Source organism: Hemitrygon akajei, chromosome 32 (assembly GCF_048418815.1).
Source record: "Hemitrygon akajei chromosome 32, sHemAka1.3, whole genome shotgun sequence".
Taxonomy (NCBI): Eukaryota; Metazoa; Chordata; class Chondrichthyes; order Myliobatiformes; family Dasyatidae; genus Hemitrygon; species Hemitrygon akajei.
Genome location: NC_133155.1, coordinates 16,337,437 through 16,356,956, shown reverse-complemented (window position 1 = coordinate 16,356,956; position 19,520 = coordinate 16,337,437). Strand labels below are relative to the sequence as shown.

The 19,520-nt window shown below is 40.3% G+C and overlaps 2 protein-coding genes and 1 long non-coding RNA gene across 3 annotated transcripts in view; 1 reads left to right on the top strand and 2 right to left on the bottom strand.

The window, feature by feature from the left end:
* Positions 1 to 1,884, bottom strand: part of rragca (Ras-related GTP binding Ca) — a 38,233-nt gene extending 36,349 nt beyond the window's left edge. The window contains exon 1 of the mRNA XM_073034322.1: positions 1,366 to 1,884. Within this exon, the coding sequence (XP_072890423.1) occupies positions 1,366 to 1,755 (390 nt within the window). The 5' untranslated portion in view covers positions 1,756 to 1,884. The remainder of the gene's footprint in view (positions 1 to 1,365) is intronic.
* Positions 1,877 to 15,853, top strand: LOC140719613 (uncharacterized). The gene is made up of 3 exons (XR_012096958.1): positions 1,877 to 2,125; positions 9,757 to 9,869; positions 14,733 to 15,853. It is a non-coding gene; the product is annotated as an uncharacterized lncRNA (long non-coding RNA).
* gja9a (gap junction protein alpha 9a) overlaps positions 15,830 to 19,520 on the bottom strand; it is a 14,042-nt gene continuing 10,351 nt past the window's right edge. The window contains exon 3 of the mRNA XM_073034321.1: positions 15,830 to 18,944. The gene's annotated coding sequence lies outside the window, so the exon portion shown is untranslated. The remainder of the gene's footprint in view (positions 18,945 to 19,520) is intronic.

The window sequence follows — 19,520 nt, the reverse complement described above, 5'->3', positions numbered from 1 at the left end:
CCCATCGCCTCCCTCTGGTGCTCCTGCCCCCCTTTTCTTCTTTCATGGCTGTCTTCTTCTTCAGACTCCCCCTTCTCCAGCACTTTCTCTCTTTCACCAATCAACTTCCCAGCTGCTTACTTCATCCCTTACCCCCTCCTATTTCACCTATCACCTTGTGTTTCTATCTCCCCTCTCCCACATTTTAAATCTACTCATCTTTTTTTCTCCAGTCTTGCCGAAGGGTCTCGGCCTGAAATGTCAACGATACTCTTTTCCATAGATGCTGCCTGGCCTGCTGAGCTCCTCCATCAATTTTGTGATGCTTGGATTTCCAGCATCTGCAGATTTTCTCTTGTTTTTGGTTGCTATATTTTGATCATTTTGCACTAGGAATTCTGTTAGTAAGGGACTGAATACACTCTACAAATGTGAATGCTTACTTTCTATTAGCCACAGTACACCTAGAACCATAGAAGGCCCAGGCCATAAATAATTATGCAAGAGTTTACCATTTTCTTCAGGAAAGCATGATGCATTTCACAAAGCCTAGATAAAGACTGAAATATTTCTCATCTCAAATTATTTCAGAATGAACTAATTAAAAGAGGTGGGAAAGTACAATCCAGTTTAGCACTAAGATGCCAATTGGGGTTGATCATAGTAAGCAAACAGGTTCTGTATCTTCTCGATGGCAGCTTCATTGATTAACATGGTGGCATTTGAAATACCATTAAAGAACTTAAAGGATAGAATACTATTAGAACCAATTACTTTAGGACATTCTACTGAATTTCTTTAGCCCCAAAACGTTGAAAATACTTCCAAGGTTTGTTCACACCTAAACAAACTATTATTTCATGCTTTGATTGCAACCAAAAGTTCAACAGATAAAACAATGTTAGCTATACAGGTCACTCCTAAAGATATTTCAAAATAAGCACATCATGTGGAAAAATCACTGAAAACTTGTCACTGAGTCAAACATTACATTTGTAAAAGAACAAATGCTGAACAGTACCTATCCCAAATATATCAGGGCCATCTATCTGGTACACTGTGTGAGAAACAATACTTAAGGTTTTCCTGGACCAAAGCTCCTTAACCATATCCAGATAATCCCAATGCACTGTAAGATATGGCTAGCTGTTGAAGTCAATAAAACCAAGCAAAGTAGATGTTTTCTTCTAAAATACGCGAGGGCACCTACACATTTGTTTAGGATTGTACATGATATTGTTACTCCAAAGGGGAGGGGGAGAAGAAAAGAAGTGGAGATACACGGCTGAAGTTATCAGCTCCCTCCCCTCCATTTTAAACAGATTACATCATTGGAATAAGGCAGTCTACACTGCAAAGCCCTCCGTCAATGCGGTTAGCTTTTACCTGCGCGTCTATCACGAAGATGAGCGCTCCAGTGCCCCTGAAGATCATCTCATAGTCAAAGGTGGGGTCGAAGAAGTCCACCTGCCCAGGGAAATCCCAAATCTGGAAGTTGACGAAGGAGCTGTTGGAGATGTCGTCTTTGTAGATCTTATTGGTGCTCTCCAAGAAGAGGGTCTCGTTGGGGGACATCTTGTGGAAGACCACCTTCTGGATGGATGACTTGCCACTGCGCCTGAGGCCCATCAGCAAGATGCGGGGTTTGCTGTCTGACTGTGACTCGTTCCCTTCCATGTCTGCTTCTTCCACCCCGTAACCAAAGTCCTTGGGGAACGAGTCCACCCCGCCATAACTACCAGTCAGCGGTTCCTCGTCACCGTACTGTATGGACATGTCGCGACCCGCGAGGTTGAGCCGCCGCCGCCGCCGCCTCCCTGCCCGAACTCGGCCGCACTCAGCTGGACAACAGCGCTCGAGCTTCCCGAACCGCGCAACCAAACCCGCCTCACCTTACACCCTGCTTCCTCCTTGTTCGCTTTCATCGCTTATTGGCCGATTCTCCCCGCTGCGTCAACACCCGCCGCCCAGCACCTCACGCCCATTGGCTAGATCCGATGTCTATCGGGCGCTCGGGACCGACAAGTTTGGTGGCATCTGTCATGTGTTAAAATCACCTGACTTGCCCAGACCACTTCTGACTTCCTCCTGAGCCAGGAAGCAGCGTTTGGCAATGGAGCAAAGGGGAGGTCAGGTGGAATTGGAGGTATGACAGCTGATTGATAGAGAGGAGTGCTGATGGTTGAGGGGGAAAAGGTAGGATGGAAGGAAGTGGCCGAATTCTGACACTAAGATTGGTGCTGTTCCAGCCGGTGAACTGCAGCCCCTGTGATCAGAGTTCAAGGTGCATCATGTGACTGTAAGGAGTGATTTGTTTAACAATATGCAACAAATCCCTGAATTGCTTAACTAACGTAAAGCAGTAACTGTTAAATCGCCTGATTTGACTGTAGATTATTATCTGTCATTTTTTTCCTGAAAATATACAACACAAATGAAGGTTGTCATTTTTTCCTGAAAATAATGCTGCAAAAATTAAATGCTATACTTGCAAGTTTAGAGTGCCTATCCATCCTTAAGAATTTGATCTCGTTATAAAAAACAAATTCTTTAGGGCCTAAAATGTGGTTCACTGTGGTCCAAAGACTCTTGCAGACTTCTACAGATGTGTGATGGAGAATATTCTAACTGGTTGCATCACAGGCAGGTATGCAGATTCCAGTGCACAGGGTTAAAAGAGGCTGCAGAGGGCTATAGACTCAGCCATAGCCACAAGTTTTCCCACCATGAAAGAAGGACATCTTCAAGGCACAGAGATGACAAATTATTAAGGATCCTCGCCATCTGGGATGTGCTCTCTTCCTGATGAGGTACAGGAGCCTGAAGACCTACACTCAACTGCTTCTTCCCCTTCACCATCAGATACTTTTTGAAAGTCCAGGAACGCTACCTTGTAATCCTTATTTTGAACCATTTATTTTTGTTACTTACCATAATCTTTTTTTAATGCCTTGCACTGTACTTCTGTGACAAAAACAATGCATGTCAGTGATAATAAGCCTGATTCTGATTCTGTACATCCTTTTTCCCCCAAAGGCTCATTGTTACACAGATCAATTGCACCTCAGGCCTGAGGCTCCAAGTTCAATATTCCTGTACAGTACTTCCAACATTGAGAAATGAGCAGGGGAAATGAGTTAATTGTGGATACTGTTTAGGTGACCGATGCAGGGTACTGAGAGAGACAGAGAGGGGTGGGGGGGGACAGATAGGTAAAAGAGAAGTCAAGGCATTAGTTGGGGAGGAGAGGAACTGGGATTTCTAGGATCAGGTCAGACAATTACTGTTATCCACAAAGGAATTTTGATCGGGGTTACTATCAAGGATGAGAAGCAAACTGGAGACCTGAAAGTGCGGCCATGGGGGAGGGGTTTTTACTTGAGCATCAGACACCCTGGGCTGCAGCCTGATCAGTTAAGCTAAAGCACGCTTGGAGATCTTGGAAAGACTCACTTCTGCATGAGTGACGTGTGAACACCAAAGATGGAAGAAGCATCTGGACATGCATGGGACTCCACTTGCCACATTCAGCAGTCCAGGTAACACCACATCATGTACATTAACAACTTAAAACAAAACTTAGAACAAGGAAACTCTACTATGTATCATGTATAAACGTAGTCCAATGCAATGGAATTTCTAAGACAATGTTCTATTTATCACATCTTCAACATGTACATCATTGGACGTAAGTGGAGAAGTCAAACTAAGCCAAAGAGAAGACTAAAAACTTTTCAAGGAAGTACATTTAACAAAAAATCTTAAAACTGATAAGATAATAAAGCTTTTGCAAGAGAATTGCTGTGCACGAGACCTGGAAGCCTGAAGCAACAGCCATCATTGATTACAATTCCATTTCAGTCGATGGTTGCAAAATTAGGGTTAAATTCAGTCAAGTTGGGAGAACTGAGAGTTTTGCTGTTCAGCCAGTTCCCATTTTTGTAACACAGTGTGTTTTCACCTTGGCCAACAGGAAGCATTAATATCATGTCTTTGTAGAGAGTGAAATAAGATCTCGTGGGGGAAGGGGACATCGATTTCCTCTGCAAAGCACAGAAATAACAGTTGGACCACTATATTAAAACACAAATTTTCACATAAGGGTTATAATTTTTAAACCACTGTTTTCTGATTAAGAACATTCAGTTTTTTTTAATGCATATAACTCAAGAGAAGGCCATTTGGCCTGTTGGGCCTATGCTAATCATCTTGTTTAGTTTTTTCCCCCCCTTTATCTTAACTTACAAGCGATTCTTTGGCGTGCTGGGGTAATCTGGAGCACAGAGAGAGAGAATTTGGCAAGCTCTATTTGGGCAGCACCAAGATCGGGATTGAATATAATTCCTCAAAGCTATGCAGAAGCAGTACTAACTGAGCATCGCTGTGCCATCATATTTTCTTTTCTTATTTATTTACCAATACAGCGTGATAACAGGTCCTTCCAGCCCAACGAGCCCACACCGCCCAGTTGCATCCATGTGACCAATTAACCTCCTAACCCGTACATCTTTGGAACGTAGGAGAAAAGCAGAGAACCCGGAGGAAACCCACACGGTCACAGGGTGAACGTATCTACTCCTTACAGACAGAAACAGGATCCACAGTGTACATGTATTAATATTTCAACTGTTTAAAAAAATAAAACTCTGAATCAGTACACATGAAGTACCATTCTAAGTGATAAGACGATATTAAACATAATCATTTCAAATTAAGTAGCTCGTGGGAGCTTTTTCATTCTTGACAAACAATTGAAAAGAGATATATCTCTGTTTGTACCCTCTGTACGGTTTACAACATTTTATCCAAAAGGTTACTTTTCGCAGACGCATTTATGAGAAGGATCACACAGACCAGTTGAAAAGCTACCAACAGAGCTTTAGTGGTTCAGTGAGGGAGAATATTAACTAAGATATCAGTGGAATTCCCTTACCTTTGAAGAGCACCGTGTGATTTTTGAACAAGGAGGTCAGTCCTGAGTTTGATATCCCAACCAAATGACAATAACTCTTTGTTAGAGTGATGCACAGGTTTAGGTCTGGATCATGTGCTTAATTTCTAGACTGAGGCAGACTTTGAGGTATCAGTGCTTCAACTGAGAAAATCGGTCAGTGATTATAGAGACTTCTATATCAACCAGTATCACTCGGGCTATTCAGAAGTCAAAGTCTGTGATAAATAAACCCTGATTTCCATCATCTTTTATCTACAACTTACAGTGCACCTGGATCAAGTAGACAGAATGTATTTCTGTTACGTTTAGCTTGGGCCAAAGTCTCTTTTATGGCTCACTAGGCAAAAAAAAAATCCTGTTGACAAAGGAATGGAGGCTCGAAGGGACCACAGAATAGTAATTTACATGGGGATGTGAGGAGCAGCAATGTACGACACCACCGTGACAAAACTCTATTCAGGAGCTTGTTAGCTTGAAGGATGAAGTGATTGAGGAGGGCCGTTTGGGGCGGTGTCATTGATTGCATCTTGCAGGTGGTTGCTTGCATAGCCAATGTTACAATGGCAAGCTGCCTCTGGACCCATTTGTTACAAAGGGTTCAGTAATTCTGTAAGTGCGAACTATCCCATGAAATGATCTGGACCTCCGTATGAAGGAGAAGCTAGTGTAATTTTTTTTACCAGCCATCTGCCCAAGTGACAACATGGCAAGTGATGTGATGATGTAATCCTCAAAACTACAGCTAATCAGAGACACAACAAGTTCTGCAGATGCTGCAAATGTTAGAGCAACAGACACAAGGTGCTGCAGGAACTCAGCAGGTCAGGTGTCATCCGTGGGAGAAAATGAATAATGACAGTTCGAGTCAAGACCCTTCGTCAGGACTGGAATGGAAGAGGGTGGAAGCCAAAACCAGATAATAGGAGCCTGGCAGCCTTGAGTCAGTGTCAGTGTCACTATCCTTTCTGAGAAACAAAGACCTGGGCACAAAATCTAAATATATCCCACTGCAGTACGTGCAGGGTGCCACTTGTGAGAGATGCCGTCTGTTCAGTAAAAAGGATAAAATACAGTGAACGGAAAAAGATTCTCACTATTTATAGAAGAGAAAACCAGTTGTATCCAGCTTTTTGCCCATGATATATCGCTTATCCAACAGCAGTAAAATCCTTGTGGGGCACTGCTACAAAAAAATTAGTTGTCATATTTCCTACTTTACATGGTGATTACACTTAAAAATGTGCCATTAGTATAAAGTGTTAGGAAGCTTATTGTGTCAGTTCATAAAGGAATATTAAACTTTATATTGGATCCTGTTAAAATAATGTCCAAAACAACCAAAGCTGTTAAAATTGTGATCTGTTACGCTCTGCTTGTGTTGGGAAATGGCACAGCGATAGAAATGCACTGCCTACTTTCTAAAGTGGTGATTACTAGTCAAGATGAGCATCTTTTGAAATTGAAGATATAATAATGTTAAGCCTAACATGTCATCAATGCGATCACTGAATGAGTTGTTCTCGTTTTATTTTCTACATATGGCCCAACTTGTCTTGTACTAAAACTTAATTACAAGCATAAAAGATGTTTTCAAATACAGGTGATACCTTCTATCAGCTGTGAGTTAACTTTCATGTAATGATGCGTCCTTTTGTAATACTTTTTTTGAACGAGGCACATTTCATATATACCAAAGGTGTACCATTAAATTATAATAAGTCTACATTAGAGCCAATGAAAAGATTTGCAACACACAGAAACTGAAATATATATATTTTTTTAATCTGGAGAACATACTCATCATCATGTCATGTGCCATGTTGCATGACGTGGGTAATCATGGTCTCATGACCATGACTGTTCTGGGCAAATTTTTCTACAGAAGAGGTTTGCCATTGTCTTCCTCTGGGCAGTGTCTTTACAAGACGAGTGACCCCAGCTGTTATCAATACTCTTCAGAGATTGCCTGCCTGGCGTCTGTGGTGGCATAACCAGGATCTGTGATGCGCACCACCTGCTCCTGTGACCCTGATTGGGTGGGATAAGCACCTTGCCCAAGGGTGACCTGCAGGCTCGCAGAGGGAGGGAGCTCATTACATCTCTTTCCATCACTTTCTATATTTATTACTGGGGCTGATAAACATTATGTAATAATTTATATCATATTAATATAATTTTATAAACTATAGGTCAATGAAAATGCACAAGGTCTATTTCTGGATGAAACCAGAAAATGCTGTAATAGTCAGACCCCACCTCTGTGAAGAGAAACAGCATTCCAAATTGTAGACTCTTCCTTGTAGAACTTGATCAGTCTTCTGTATATTCACATATTGAAGCACTAAAGTACAAATACCTCATGACAACCTCCAAACAAGTGGGACAATATGTCATTTCAAAATAAAATTAAATTTAGTTGTTAATGCAAAAATTGAAATAATTGCAAATCATTGTCCTTGATTTGCTTTAATATTTTGGAGCGCACAGTCAAATATCGTTGAGTCTTGGCATTTCAACTGATTATTCTTCTCTCAACCAAGACTAGTAAAACTGAATAAATTTGCAAGTTGTCTTGTTATTCTGTGTGGAATGGTGTTCTGTATAAGTTGTATAACCTTATAACAGAATTTTGTATTGTATAACGTGTGAAATAATGTGGATTTTGTGCCTAGAAATTGAATTGTTGTTACATGTGGGATCTTGGGCTGTATGATGCTAACAAGCTTTTCTCGGTGTTAAGTTGCATTAGTGTGATCACTTGACAAATCTGCTGAGGTCACAGTGCTTTTCTTCTAGCATTGCTCTGTTATATATGGGCTCTAACTCCTGGTGTGTACAGTATTCACTAACACATCTATGTCTTTCTCAAGAAAGCTCGCAAACTCTCTTCATAGCATTTCCAGCCTCGTAGCCAATTGTGCTGACAATCCAATAAATTCTGATGTTTCCATTGGGACCTCTGCAGGTCACAACCGAATTATTTTGCGTGGAAAGCACTCAATTTTAAATCTCTGTATTTAGGGTTAGCACTAAATACAACAATGCTTTAGCATACCAACAGAGAAGAATTCAAAGTTCTAGGAAAAGATATGGTCAATTTTCTTGGTGATTTATTGTATTGTTTATCTCTGAGATCTCTTTTTCTGTGATTCCTCCTAACATATTACAGAGTATACATGTGGGAAGCCTAATAAAGGATTTTAATTTATCAGCTGAATACTTCAGGTTTTCCCATATCCATTTTTGTATATTAAATATTTTAGTATAGCCATCAATGTTCGACATTTCGATACTTTTGGTAAGTGTTGAATTCCATCAGTATTCTGACAAACATTTTATTGGATATTTTCCCAAGAACACTATAAATTCATAAAACTGTAATGCTTCATGTGTTGTATTATATAAGACAAGCAGATACTGCCTCACTGTGCCAACAGCCTGGCTTTGATCCTGACCTCTGTGTAGAATCTGGCTGTTCTTTTCTTGACTGTGTGCCTTTCCTCCCAGCACTTGGGTTTCCTCTCCCATCCCAAAAGACAAGCTGGTTGGGTAATTGATTACTGTAGATTTTGCCTCAATGGCAGAAGAAATCACAGAGGAGTTCATGGGCCTGTGTGGGACAGAATAATTTGCAGGGATACAAAAAAAAATAGAGAATGAGATTGAAGTGATTGGGAGCCAACATGGCTGGAATGGTCCTGGTTTACAACCTTTCCATTTGAAAACTCATCTTCCAATTTTTATATTATTATTACAATAAAAGGAGTTTATGTAAGTGATTCAGGAAATTATTATAATTTTTAGAAAGTTTTTCTGTACATCTATTGCTTTGCATATTTTAACTTGGTTTTATAAGAAACTATTGTCAGGTGTGAAGCATGAATATATAATTTTAATCAGTGGGTTGAGCGTTGGTGTAAGATCCATTACCATTAAGCCATGTTTCCAAAGTGCATGTCTACGGCAAAATAATAATTCTCTTTTACAAAGTAGTCACTGATTTTTTTTTTCCCTTTACAATAAATCTTTTATTGTAACTTGCATCTCTTCTCTTTTAAATTGCATTTTTAGGTGGTACGGTGAGGAAGCTGCTATTTGTTACGACTTGCGGAAATCACTGATTCCACGGAAATCCGTGCACCCCCTCACCATTCTGGTTAATGGGATCTTTACTGCTGATCCTTTACAAAGTTGGTTAAACATTAACATCTCATTAAACATCACAATCCAAACATTCGTGGAAAAACCCTGCAGTATTTCCAAGTTTGAAAATTGTCCCTAGACATTAATATGACAACGAAATGAATGTTGATATTCCTGTGACAGCCGCGACTAAAATTCAAAAATTCTTCATCGGAGTATTCTGAGATCACAAAAGCACCAAAGTCCTTTGAAGTGTAATAGCCCCAACCCTTCCAAATTTCTATTCATCACATTAAACTCTTTACTTGAAATCTCCAATCAACTTTGAACTATAGATCAAAGTTACTGTTGACATCCTAGATAATTACAGTGAAACTACGGCCCCTTGGTTCCATTTATTTCTATCCAGTCATATATAGTTACCAGCAGTGGTATTCCCTTTTATTCCCATAACATTACATCAAGTGTTTCCAAGGATATGTTCTTGGGGTTTTTTTTTCTTAAGTACTGATCCGCAGCTCTAAATTTCATTCATCCATCACTTCAGTGCTTTGTCTCCCAACAATACATCTTGGTTAAACTATGCCATATACGCAAGAGATTCTGCAGATGCTGGAAATCCAGAGTAACACATACAAAATGCTGAAGAGATGTTTTTACTTTTGTATTCATTTCCATAGATGCTGCCTGACCTGCTGGGTTTCTCCAGCGTTTTGTGTGTGTGATGGTTGGCATCAGTCTGGCTGGAAGGACAATGGGTGATGATCATCATCATCACAAGCCTGGGCATAAGGTATGGAGATCCTGAGATTCCCAGTCGTCAAGATCCCCCTCTCGGCCTCACCAGCGTAGTCCAACGGAAAGTTTATGAAGCAATATGTTTGGCACCAGGTTGGCTGCAGGAGCTGCCGGAAGGATGTTCAATGACGTCCAGCCGCCTTAGGGACTCCACTCTGGGTTTCTATCTGGGTTTTACTCCCGTAGCCTTCATCACTCCCAAGGCTGCCCACAAGGCAGTGGGGCTATTTACCCACAGCTGGGGATCTGGTTCACGAGCACCAGGGCATGACCACACACCGGTGGGCCTGTGTGCTACGTGTGCAGGGGCCAGACCTCCTCCCTGTCCTCTGTAGTTCAGCCTGAGTCCGAAAGGAGTTCAGTTTCCGTGTGTCGCCAGTGAGGAGGCACTACATGAGGCTTGCTGTTGGAGAGGCCGTGTACTAGCAGGGTGTTAAACTATACCATAATTTTTTAATTGTCATTTTTGCTTTCTGATCTCTGAATATTCTCACCCACTGTATTATCCCCCCCCCCCGATCTAAAAGCCTTTGGGATATGTGGGTATGCGTACTCCTCTGCCCGTTGATCAATATAGTTCTAATTTGGAAGCTGTTTCTCAGGCTCCCTAGATCCTTTTTTTCCTTAACCTTTTTTCTTAAATTTTCTCCACCAAGCCTTGTGCTGTTTTGCCCCACTTTCACCCTTCCAGGTTCCCTTATCTCTTGAAGTGTTTGAAGTGCTGTCAAATCTTCTTATGCGGTTTTGTGTCACATTTTGATAACACCCCGTCATGTGCTTTGGCATATGCTACCACAGTAAAAGCACCATGCAACTGAAGGGTATTGTCACTGCATATAAATCCAAATCTGTTCCCTTTTCATTTTGTTCAGCATTGGGGTAGGTTGCAGGTTCATCTCAGCAACTGTCCCTTTCAGCGTTCCAGATATCGTTAGAGGGAATCATCACACAAGGACGATTTGTAGAAAAAGACATCTAGTGTGCATCACTACAGCTCCTGGCGGAGTCGGCTTTATTACCATTCACTCAGGGAATGGCACACAGCAAAAAGAGAAAAATATATATTTTAATGTGACAAGAGTGGGGAAGAATGGAGGAATATATCATCTAAGATACAGCCTTCAGTAAACAAGTTAATATTTCAGACCGTAAAAAATTGGAGCAGAATTGGGCTATTTTGCCCATCGAATCTGCTCTGCCACTTCATCGTGGCCGATCCATTTTTCCTCTCATCCCCAGTCTCCTGCCTTCTCCCCATATCCCTTCATGCCCTGACCAATCAAGAATCTATCAATCTATCATTAAATAGTCATAAAGATTTTGCATCCACAGCTGCCTAAGGGAAAAGATTCCACAGATTCCCCACTCTAGCTAAAGAAATTCCTCCTCTTTGTTCTAAAATGATGCCTGTCTATTCTGAGGATGTGTCCTCTGGTCCTAGACTCTCCCACCAAAGGAAACATCCTCCCCACATCCACTCTATCAAACATTTTTCACCATTCGATAGGTTTCAATGAGGTCACCCCTTATTATTCTGAATTCCAGCAAATACAGGCCCAGAGCCAAACAATCCTGGAATCATTTTCTTGAACCTCCTTTGAACCCTCTCCAGTGTCAGCACAACCTTTCTAAGATAAGGGACCCAGAAGTCCTCACAATACTCCAAGTGAGGCCTCACCAGTGCTTTATAAAGTCTTGTCATTACATCTTCGCTTTTTCCAAAACACAGTAAATTGTGATATTAGCTTGCAGCTTTCGGTAACGCTAGATTTTTTAACAATTCCAAATATGAAAGGTTTGCAAGCACAAGTCATTTCTCTCTCTTCTATTCTGACTCTCTCTCTGCTTTTTTCTTCTCCATTCTTTGCTCTTTCCCTGTTTCTAAATGAAATCATTCAAAACCGAATTCCTGAACTTCAGTTTGAAACATGTTTCATACATGTTTAAAAGGGCAGTTTTCGTCCCAGGCAAAGGTGAGCAGGCTGAAATCTTTCTGTTTAAAATGTGACAGTCAGCAAATTCCTGCTTTATCACCGAATTCCCAGCTCCATGGACTCAAGAGCTAAATGAATAACAAAAACATTTTTGTTTCAAATTTGATAGAACAAGACAGCAAAGGAATGTCAGTTTATCTTTCACGTAGACAATATAAGGCTGTACACATTAATATGGCTTACTTTATCTTTATTTCATCTTATTAACTTCTACAAAATGCTGTATTGAATTTGTATGAGAAGCAACACTCGACATAATGGAGAATAGGGTTATGATAGGTATCAGAAATTCCAAATGGACAGCCTTGATTAATCCTTCTATACTTGTGTTAGGATCATTAACCACATATTCCATTCCTGCACTCTTCAGGACTGGTAGAACAGGAACAGTGTTGGCTAGAAGGGCATCTTTCCAGCACCAGTGTCTTGCTCCCGTTCACTACTCCAGTTGTCTTTATGGCTCTTCATAATATGGATACCTCCCTTGTCTTGGTTTGGAGGCTTGCGTGCCTCAATGAACCGGAGAACTGTGTTGGCTGGAGTCAGGGCTTCGTGCTTTGGCTCTTGGTAGGGTCACCCATGCCAAACAGGTCAAAGGGTAGAGGCCAAACTAACCTGTCCTCTAGGTTCAGTGTTTCAGCTCAGGGCTATCAACCCTGACTAGTAAAACAAAGTTGTTATGGAAACGGCAATCCGAGAGTGACGGTATTCCTGAGTCTCCACCCAGGATTTACTTGACTGACAGTAGTGAAAACCAAGGGGAAGCTACTGGCACACACAATGGAAGAATCCCTGAACACCGCCAGTGATAAAGGACCTTCATTGCTGCCCGCTACATAACAGGCAGTCAAAAAGAAAATGAAACCCAATTTATGCTTTGCTTGCAGCAAATGGAATCTGGCCCGTAGAAACCGAGTTGTGACCATTTCAAACTTACCTCATTCAGGGGATATCTGTTGGTCAATGATGTGTTTTTAGAGATTATAACCCATTGAACACCACCAATAAGCAAGTAGAATTGTGAGTGTTTTACATTCATGAATATGCGCTGATGCGCCTCTAAGTACTTTGGAAGTTTTACTCCCATCCAGGTTGCATTTATCTCACTTTGCAAAAAACCATCGACAGCAGCAGCTGTGTGGAACTTTCTCCTGCAAAAAGTTGTGGATGTTGGAACAATTGAAAAGTTCATTTTCAAAGTTCATACTGTATATGTCGCCATGCACAACCCTGAGATTCATCTATTTGCGAGCATACTCAATAAGTCCAATAACCATAATAGAATCAATGAAAGACCTCACCAACAGTGCAAACAATTGTGTGAAAACAAAAAAGATAAAAGAAATATAATCATAAATAAATAAGCAATAAATATCAAGAACGTGAGATGAAGGGTCCTTGAAAGTGAGTCTATCTGTTGTGGGAACAGTTCAGTGATGGGGCAAGTGACGTTTTCCCCTCTTGTTTCAGGAGCTTGATGGTTGAGGGGTAATAACTGTTCCAGAACCTGGAGGTGTGAGTCCTAAGGCTCTGTACCTCCTTCCCGATGGCAAGAAGAAACCATGACCTGGGAGGTGGGAGTCCCTGATGATGGATGCTGCTTTCAATATCGGGATCAATAAATATTTCTTTAATGTCGGTGAATGAAGAGCTAAACAAATCAGTCAAAACTTAAGTAAATGGCAGAAAAAAAAAACCCTGAGGGGCTTAATGGCTTACATATGTGACGAGATTTAAAATGTGAAAATAGAATTCTTATTTTTGACCCATACAGCAATATGAATCAGTTTCCTCATAACTTTGCGTGGTTGACTTTCAGGTTCCTGGTAAAATGAGCAAGTTTACTAAAAGGGATTTTCTGAGATTTCCTCTAAAAGCTTCACTCTGATCATGCAGTACTCATTTATGTAAAGCATAGACATTCTGTTCTTATCAGAAGTTTTTCTGTTGTTATAGCACCTTTATATTGGAGTGACCGGTAGAAATTCTAAAATAATTTCTGTCAAATTGTGATTGTGGTAAATCCTGGAGACAGTCGCTTCCTGAATTTGCTTTCACACAGATGGTATTTGATCAATTACAGTAACTACCTCTGAAGTGCCTGACTAAAGTCCAACGTTATCTTTCGTAGTTTGTGTAACACTTGCAGTATCATTAATAAAAGTGTCATCACCAGCTGCAATTAGGGTAAAATGAACTGTAACTTAAGCAAAGCATTCCATCTGGTTCATTAATTGGTAATTCTAAACCTGAAGCAAAACAAAAGTCACATTGATTGTAGATGTAGGCTAGGGTCAATACTACATTGTGGAAAGATATCACCAACTTCATTTTTATCTCTTCACATAATCAGAGATGATAATGTAGACTAGAACAATGAGTAAGCGGAAAGTGTCACAAGAGAGAATGAGTTAGCTAAAAGGCTATTCAAGACATGTTCAATAAGACCATAAATCATTGGAGCAGAATGAGGCCACTCAGCCCATCGAGCCTGCTCCACATTCCATCATGGCTGATCCCAGACCCCACATAATGGGGAAAACAAACCAAAAAGTTGAGTCAATTATTATTGTGTTGAATGGTTTTGCTGTGCCTTATCAGGTTATTGGTTTGAGGTACAGAAACTTCAACTTTTATGACTAAAACTGACTTTGGACTTTTCTCTTGTTTAAATGACTCATTAAATGAGAAATATTGTATCACTAAATGAGAAACAAACGTGCTATTTTTGTAATTTTAAGAATTTTGAAATAGTGAATGCACCCAATGTATCAGATTGCTGAGGCTGCTGTCAACAATTCTAAGAGCAACAACCCAATTACTGTACAAAGGAAAATAGTAACACGAATCCTTTTGTTTATTAGATCACGTGTTTCTCCCTGTTGGAGGCAACTTATTGGACAAACAATTCTTCAAACTTCTAGTGGTTCCTCATTGTTGAAGCACAACTTTTTTTTTTATTATGCTCCCTAGTTTCTCTGAAGGCTTGCTCCAGAGTTTAGGTACTTGAGAATGCAACTTGGTAGTTGAATCATTGTTGGGCAGTTCTTGAATCACCACCATCTCATTACAACAGGATGGGCAGGAAAGGGACAGCAGACGTTGTCAGGGGGAGAAAAAAAATTAAAATGTTGCAGCCAAGCCTACTGCTCTTCCGAAACATTTCCAGTTTTGAGGGAGGCAGATTTGGCAGAAGGGCAGCACAGGGAGATATACCTTTTCCTAATGTACACCCTGTCTTGTAGAAACGAAAAAGGATATTTTTTTAATTTTTAAAAAAGCATCAGTCTGATTTTAAATTGGGAATTGTTTCGTAGATTTGTAATCACAGGAAGTTAGTAAGCTAAATCTAGATTTTCAGGATGATATTATTCTTTCGTTTGTTATGTGCCATATCGTATGACATGGGTGATCTTGGTCTTTTTATGACCATGATTGTTCTTGGCAATGATATTATTAGGTATTGTAAATTTCATTTTTTTTAGCTGATTATAAATATAATAACTACGTGTAACATGTTGTAAGGTTTCACTGCTAATGTAATGGCCTCTCTGTAATGTTTCACTGCTGATGTAATGGTTTCTCTGTAATGTTTCACTGCTGATGTAATGGTTTCTCTGTAGCAGCAATGTTTGGGTTATGACTGGAGATAACGGGGCATTGGAATGTGCGCTATCCAATGAGGGGCATGTTGTTCTTTCTTGTGGGTCTGGGAGAAGGGGCTTTGCAGTCTTTTGTTCAGCGTAAGATTGAGAGAGGAGATGCCAGAACGGGGAAGTCGTCGTCTGCAGGATGGAGTGGACTTGGAATGGGGTCGGGGGTCAATGCCCTGGGAGAAAATCAATGGAGGACGAACAGACGGGAAAACCGTGAGCTCCAACATTGCGAAGTAGACTGTTTCATGAGAATGGGCCCCTTTTTTTGTTGTTTCTTTACTAACCCTATAGTCAAAGTAAGGATTATAAAGCTCAATCATTTAATTGCACATTGTGTACTGTTTGTTATTTTGTGGTACTGATTTGTAACAGGGGACACATCCCGCAGCATCCACCCATACAAGATTTCTCAAGTTTGGCTGGGTCAAAGGCTGTCTTTCCCTTGAGTAAGCTGCTAGCCAAACCTAAGAGTTACATAGACAATAAACTTTATTAGTGACCTATACCAACAGTCCCTTTATAAAACTATTTTGTTGGGTGGTGAACATCCATTATTGTTATGGATTAGTACAACCGAAACTATTATAATGATACTGTTGCAGTAAAATAGGGAAAATGGCAGAAATAAGTTTATCACCATTATTTTTCTGAGTGGTGATATAGCTTAAATGTTACTTTTAAAAATACACTCATGGTCATTGTAAAGAGTCCATAAGATTTATCACATAGAATAAATCTGTGTGCAATAATCCTAGGAGTCATCTGAGATCAGATGTATTAGGAGATATCAAAGAGGGACAGGGAGACACCAATGTATTAAGCATTTGGGAAAAATGGTTCTGAAAGAGAACATGCACTTTTAATGAGACTACTCCTGAGAAGTATCACAAAGACGAGAAAATCTGCAGATGCTGGAAATCCAAAGCAAAATATGGGAGGAACTCAGCAGGCCAGGCAGCATCCATGGAAAAGAGTAAACAGTCAACATTTTGGGCTGAGACCCTTCATCAGGTCCTGATTTTGTGTGTGTTACTCTTGAGAAGTGTTTGCTTGGTAGCAACACAGCTTGCTTGCATTTATAGCATCTTTCATGAAATAAAAAAATCCTTTGATACATTCCAAAGGAGCTATCAAACAACCCTGACACATAGTCTCAAAAGGACCTATTAGGGCAGTTTACCAATCTGTTTGTTAAAGAATTGTATCTTAAGTAATGTTTTAAAGGACATTGTGATAGGAAAACAGATATTTATTAGTCAATTTCTGACCTTAGTCTTGGACCGTTGAAGTTGTGGCTACCGACAATGGTGTGATTAAAATCAGAGTTGAACAACAGGGCAGAAAGGAATACTTAGTGGATAGTGGAGGCAGTAAGGAGAGGTGAGGCTGTGAATGAATTTTGAATTAAATCATGGTTATAAACTGGTGCACTGGCAAAATAGAGCAACTAACACTGGATTGCTGGGAGCGCATTTTAGTGTGAGTTAAGATGTGGGTAGCAAAGTTCTGGATAGATAATGTGTAAGATAGGAGGCCAGTAGAAAGAAGATAGTGAAATCTGAAGGTAGCACTTTTCGTCAACAGGTGAGCTGGAGAAGGGGCTAAGTTAGACAATGTTACGGAATTGAAGGCAGGTGACCTTGCTAATGACATAGATATGGAGTTGGAAGTTTATCTTCAGGTTGAATATGATACCAAGGTACAAACATCATGACTATTTCAGATAGATAAAGGAAAGTTGGAGTACTCGGGAATAGAATTTATGGTGAAGATCAAGGGCAATAGGCTTTACCAAAATCTACCTGGAGAAAATTTATGCTAATCATGAACGGGATGTCTGACAAACGTCAGAGTTCAAAAGTGGTGGTGCTGACGCCACTGTTAACATTTAAAAATGTTTGTTCATTTGATGTAACTGCAAGAAGGCAAGTAGATAAAATCTAGGAGGAAACAAGAGTAGATACTTGCGGGACTCCTGAGAAATGAGAACATGAAGAAACATCATTGCAGATTATCCTCGAGATAGATCTGGACAACCAATGATTGAAAGCACAAGGACGTCTCTGATATCAGGACGACTGGAGGAAGATGGTATTGCCAATCATGGCAGAGGTTGCAGACTGGTTAGGAAGAATATAAAAGGTAATCTGCCATACCCAGAACCATGTTGGGTGTTGCTTGTGAGTCTAATAAGAACTATTTCAGTTTTGTTGCAGGAACAGAAACATGATTGGAAGAAACCGAACACAGAATTATGGGAGAAATGGGCATGGAATTGGAATTCACATAACTTCCAAGAATTTTTGGCATTGTTGTTAAGTAAGAGACAAAGCAATAGTTTACTGAGTTAGAGGGATCAAACATGTTTCTGAAAAGAGAAGAGTTGAGCAGAGCTTTGAAAGGGAGCAGGACATTCCAAGTATCAGCTAACACAAGGACTGTCATGGAGATCCAGTACAAGGGAATTTGGAGAGTGAAAAATTAATACTCGGGGGATATTTCCTGAAAAAAGATGGTCTTACAAAAGGCATGAGAAGAAACAGGATAACAACTAAAGATGTGAATTCAATGTTAGGGCAATGTAGATAAAACAAAACTTCATTTTATCATTGCATTACTGTGAACTGTCAATGGGTGTGGTGATAAACAAGCAGAAGTGCTTATCAATACTTGTTCATTACTAATGTTCACTGGTAATGCTAGAACCTAAAGAAATTGTCATAATTAAAATGTTAAAACATTATCATAATCTTTTCACTCAAGTGTTAAATTCTCCCTGGCTTTTGGTTTTCCCCAAAGCGTTGATCAGTTAAACAACTTCCTTCCAAGTCTTTGCGTATGGCTGTCCTTACATGACTTTCAGAGGTAGCAGCAGTGTGGTAGTTCGTTAATTTTAATCGTCTCTGGCTGTCTCTGTGGGGGAGTTGCTCCTCAGGAGATTAGAAGTCCCTGGATGTGAGGTGAGCACTGAAATCCACCACCTGGCATATTGTAAAGTAAAACTGACTATCCACTGCTCTCAGCACTATCGTTCACTGCACCAGCCTCTGAGGCCATCTTTGCTGTATCATCAATATTATATCAATTCTACAGCCATAGTACGGCATGAGTATCAAGTCGTTCCAAAATCCAGATGGACAATTGGAGCACAGTTGACAGAAGCTGCATTAAAACACTGACTGCAGCACTTTCCTTCCTTACAAATGTCAGGTGAAAGGAATACCTCCACAGCCCTTCAGCGCAGTGAAACGAGAGAGCTCTCTGCTCTTAGCCCATTAAGCATGGGACTTTCTGCGTTCCCAGTGAGTGGAGAACGTACAATAATTCATTCCAGTTCAAATGCAAAATTTCAGCAGCTCCTAAAGCCATTGGTCACTGACTCTGCTTTTTCATAATGGTTAAGAGCTGAAGTACTGTGATCTGAAAGGGAAGAAAAGGAGAAATGAATGAACACGCCACAGGAACCAGGCAACCTTAGCAATCATCTTACAGCTGAAGGATGAGGAAGAATAAATTGCCACATCTTCCAACATGTTGCAGCTGCAGATTAATAGCTGAGTCAATTTTAGTGTTTTCCCAAGTAAGATCATGCTAATTACAGACAAACTTGTGGATTTAAATAAGTTATTACATCATTTAATTACATTTATTCTTGGTTCCTTGGGGCATTTTTCTGTTTTCAAGACAGTTCATAAGCATACAATATGCACACAGTTATTTGTTTCCACCATTTTTGTCCATTAGAAAGATTTTAAATGTTTAGTCCTGATGAAGGGTCTCAGTCTGGAGTATCAACTGTTTACTCTTTTCCACAGATGCTGCCTGACCTACTGAGTTCCTCCAGCATTTTCTGTGTGTTATTTTGGATTTCCAGCATCTGCAGATCTTCTCGTGTTAAAAATACTTAATGTTGAATCTACTGGTCACCATCAGAGTTCAGATGAGAGTCCACACTGCCAAGAGTCTTACCATTAACAATATATTCTGCCATCATAT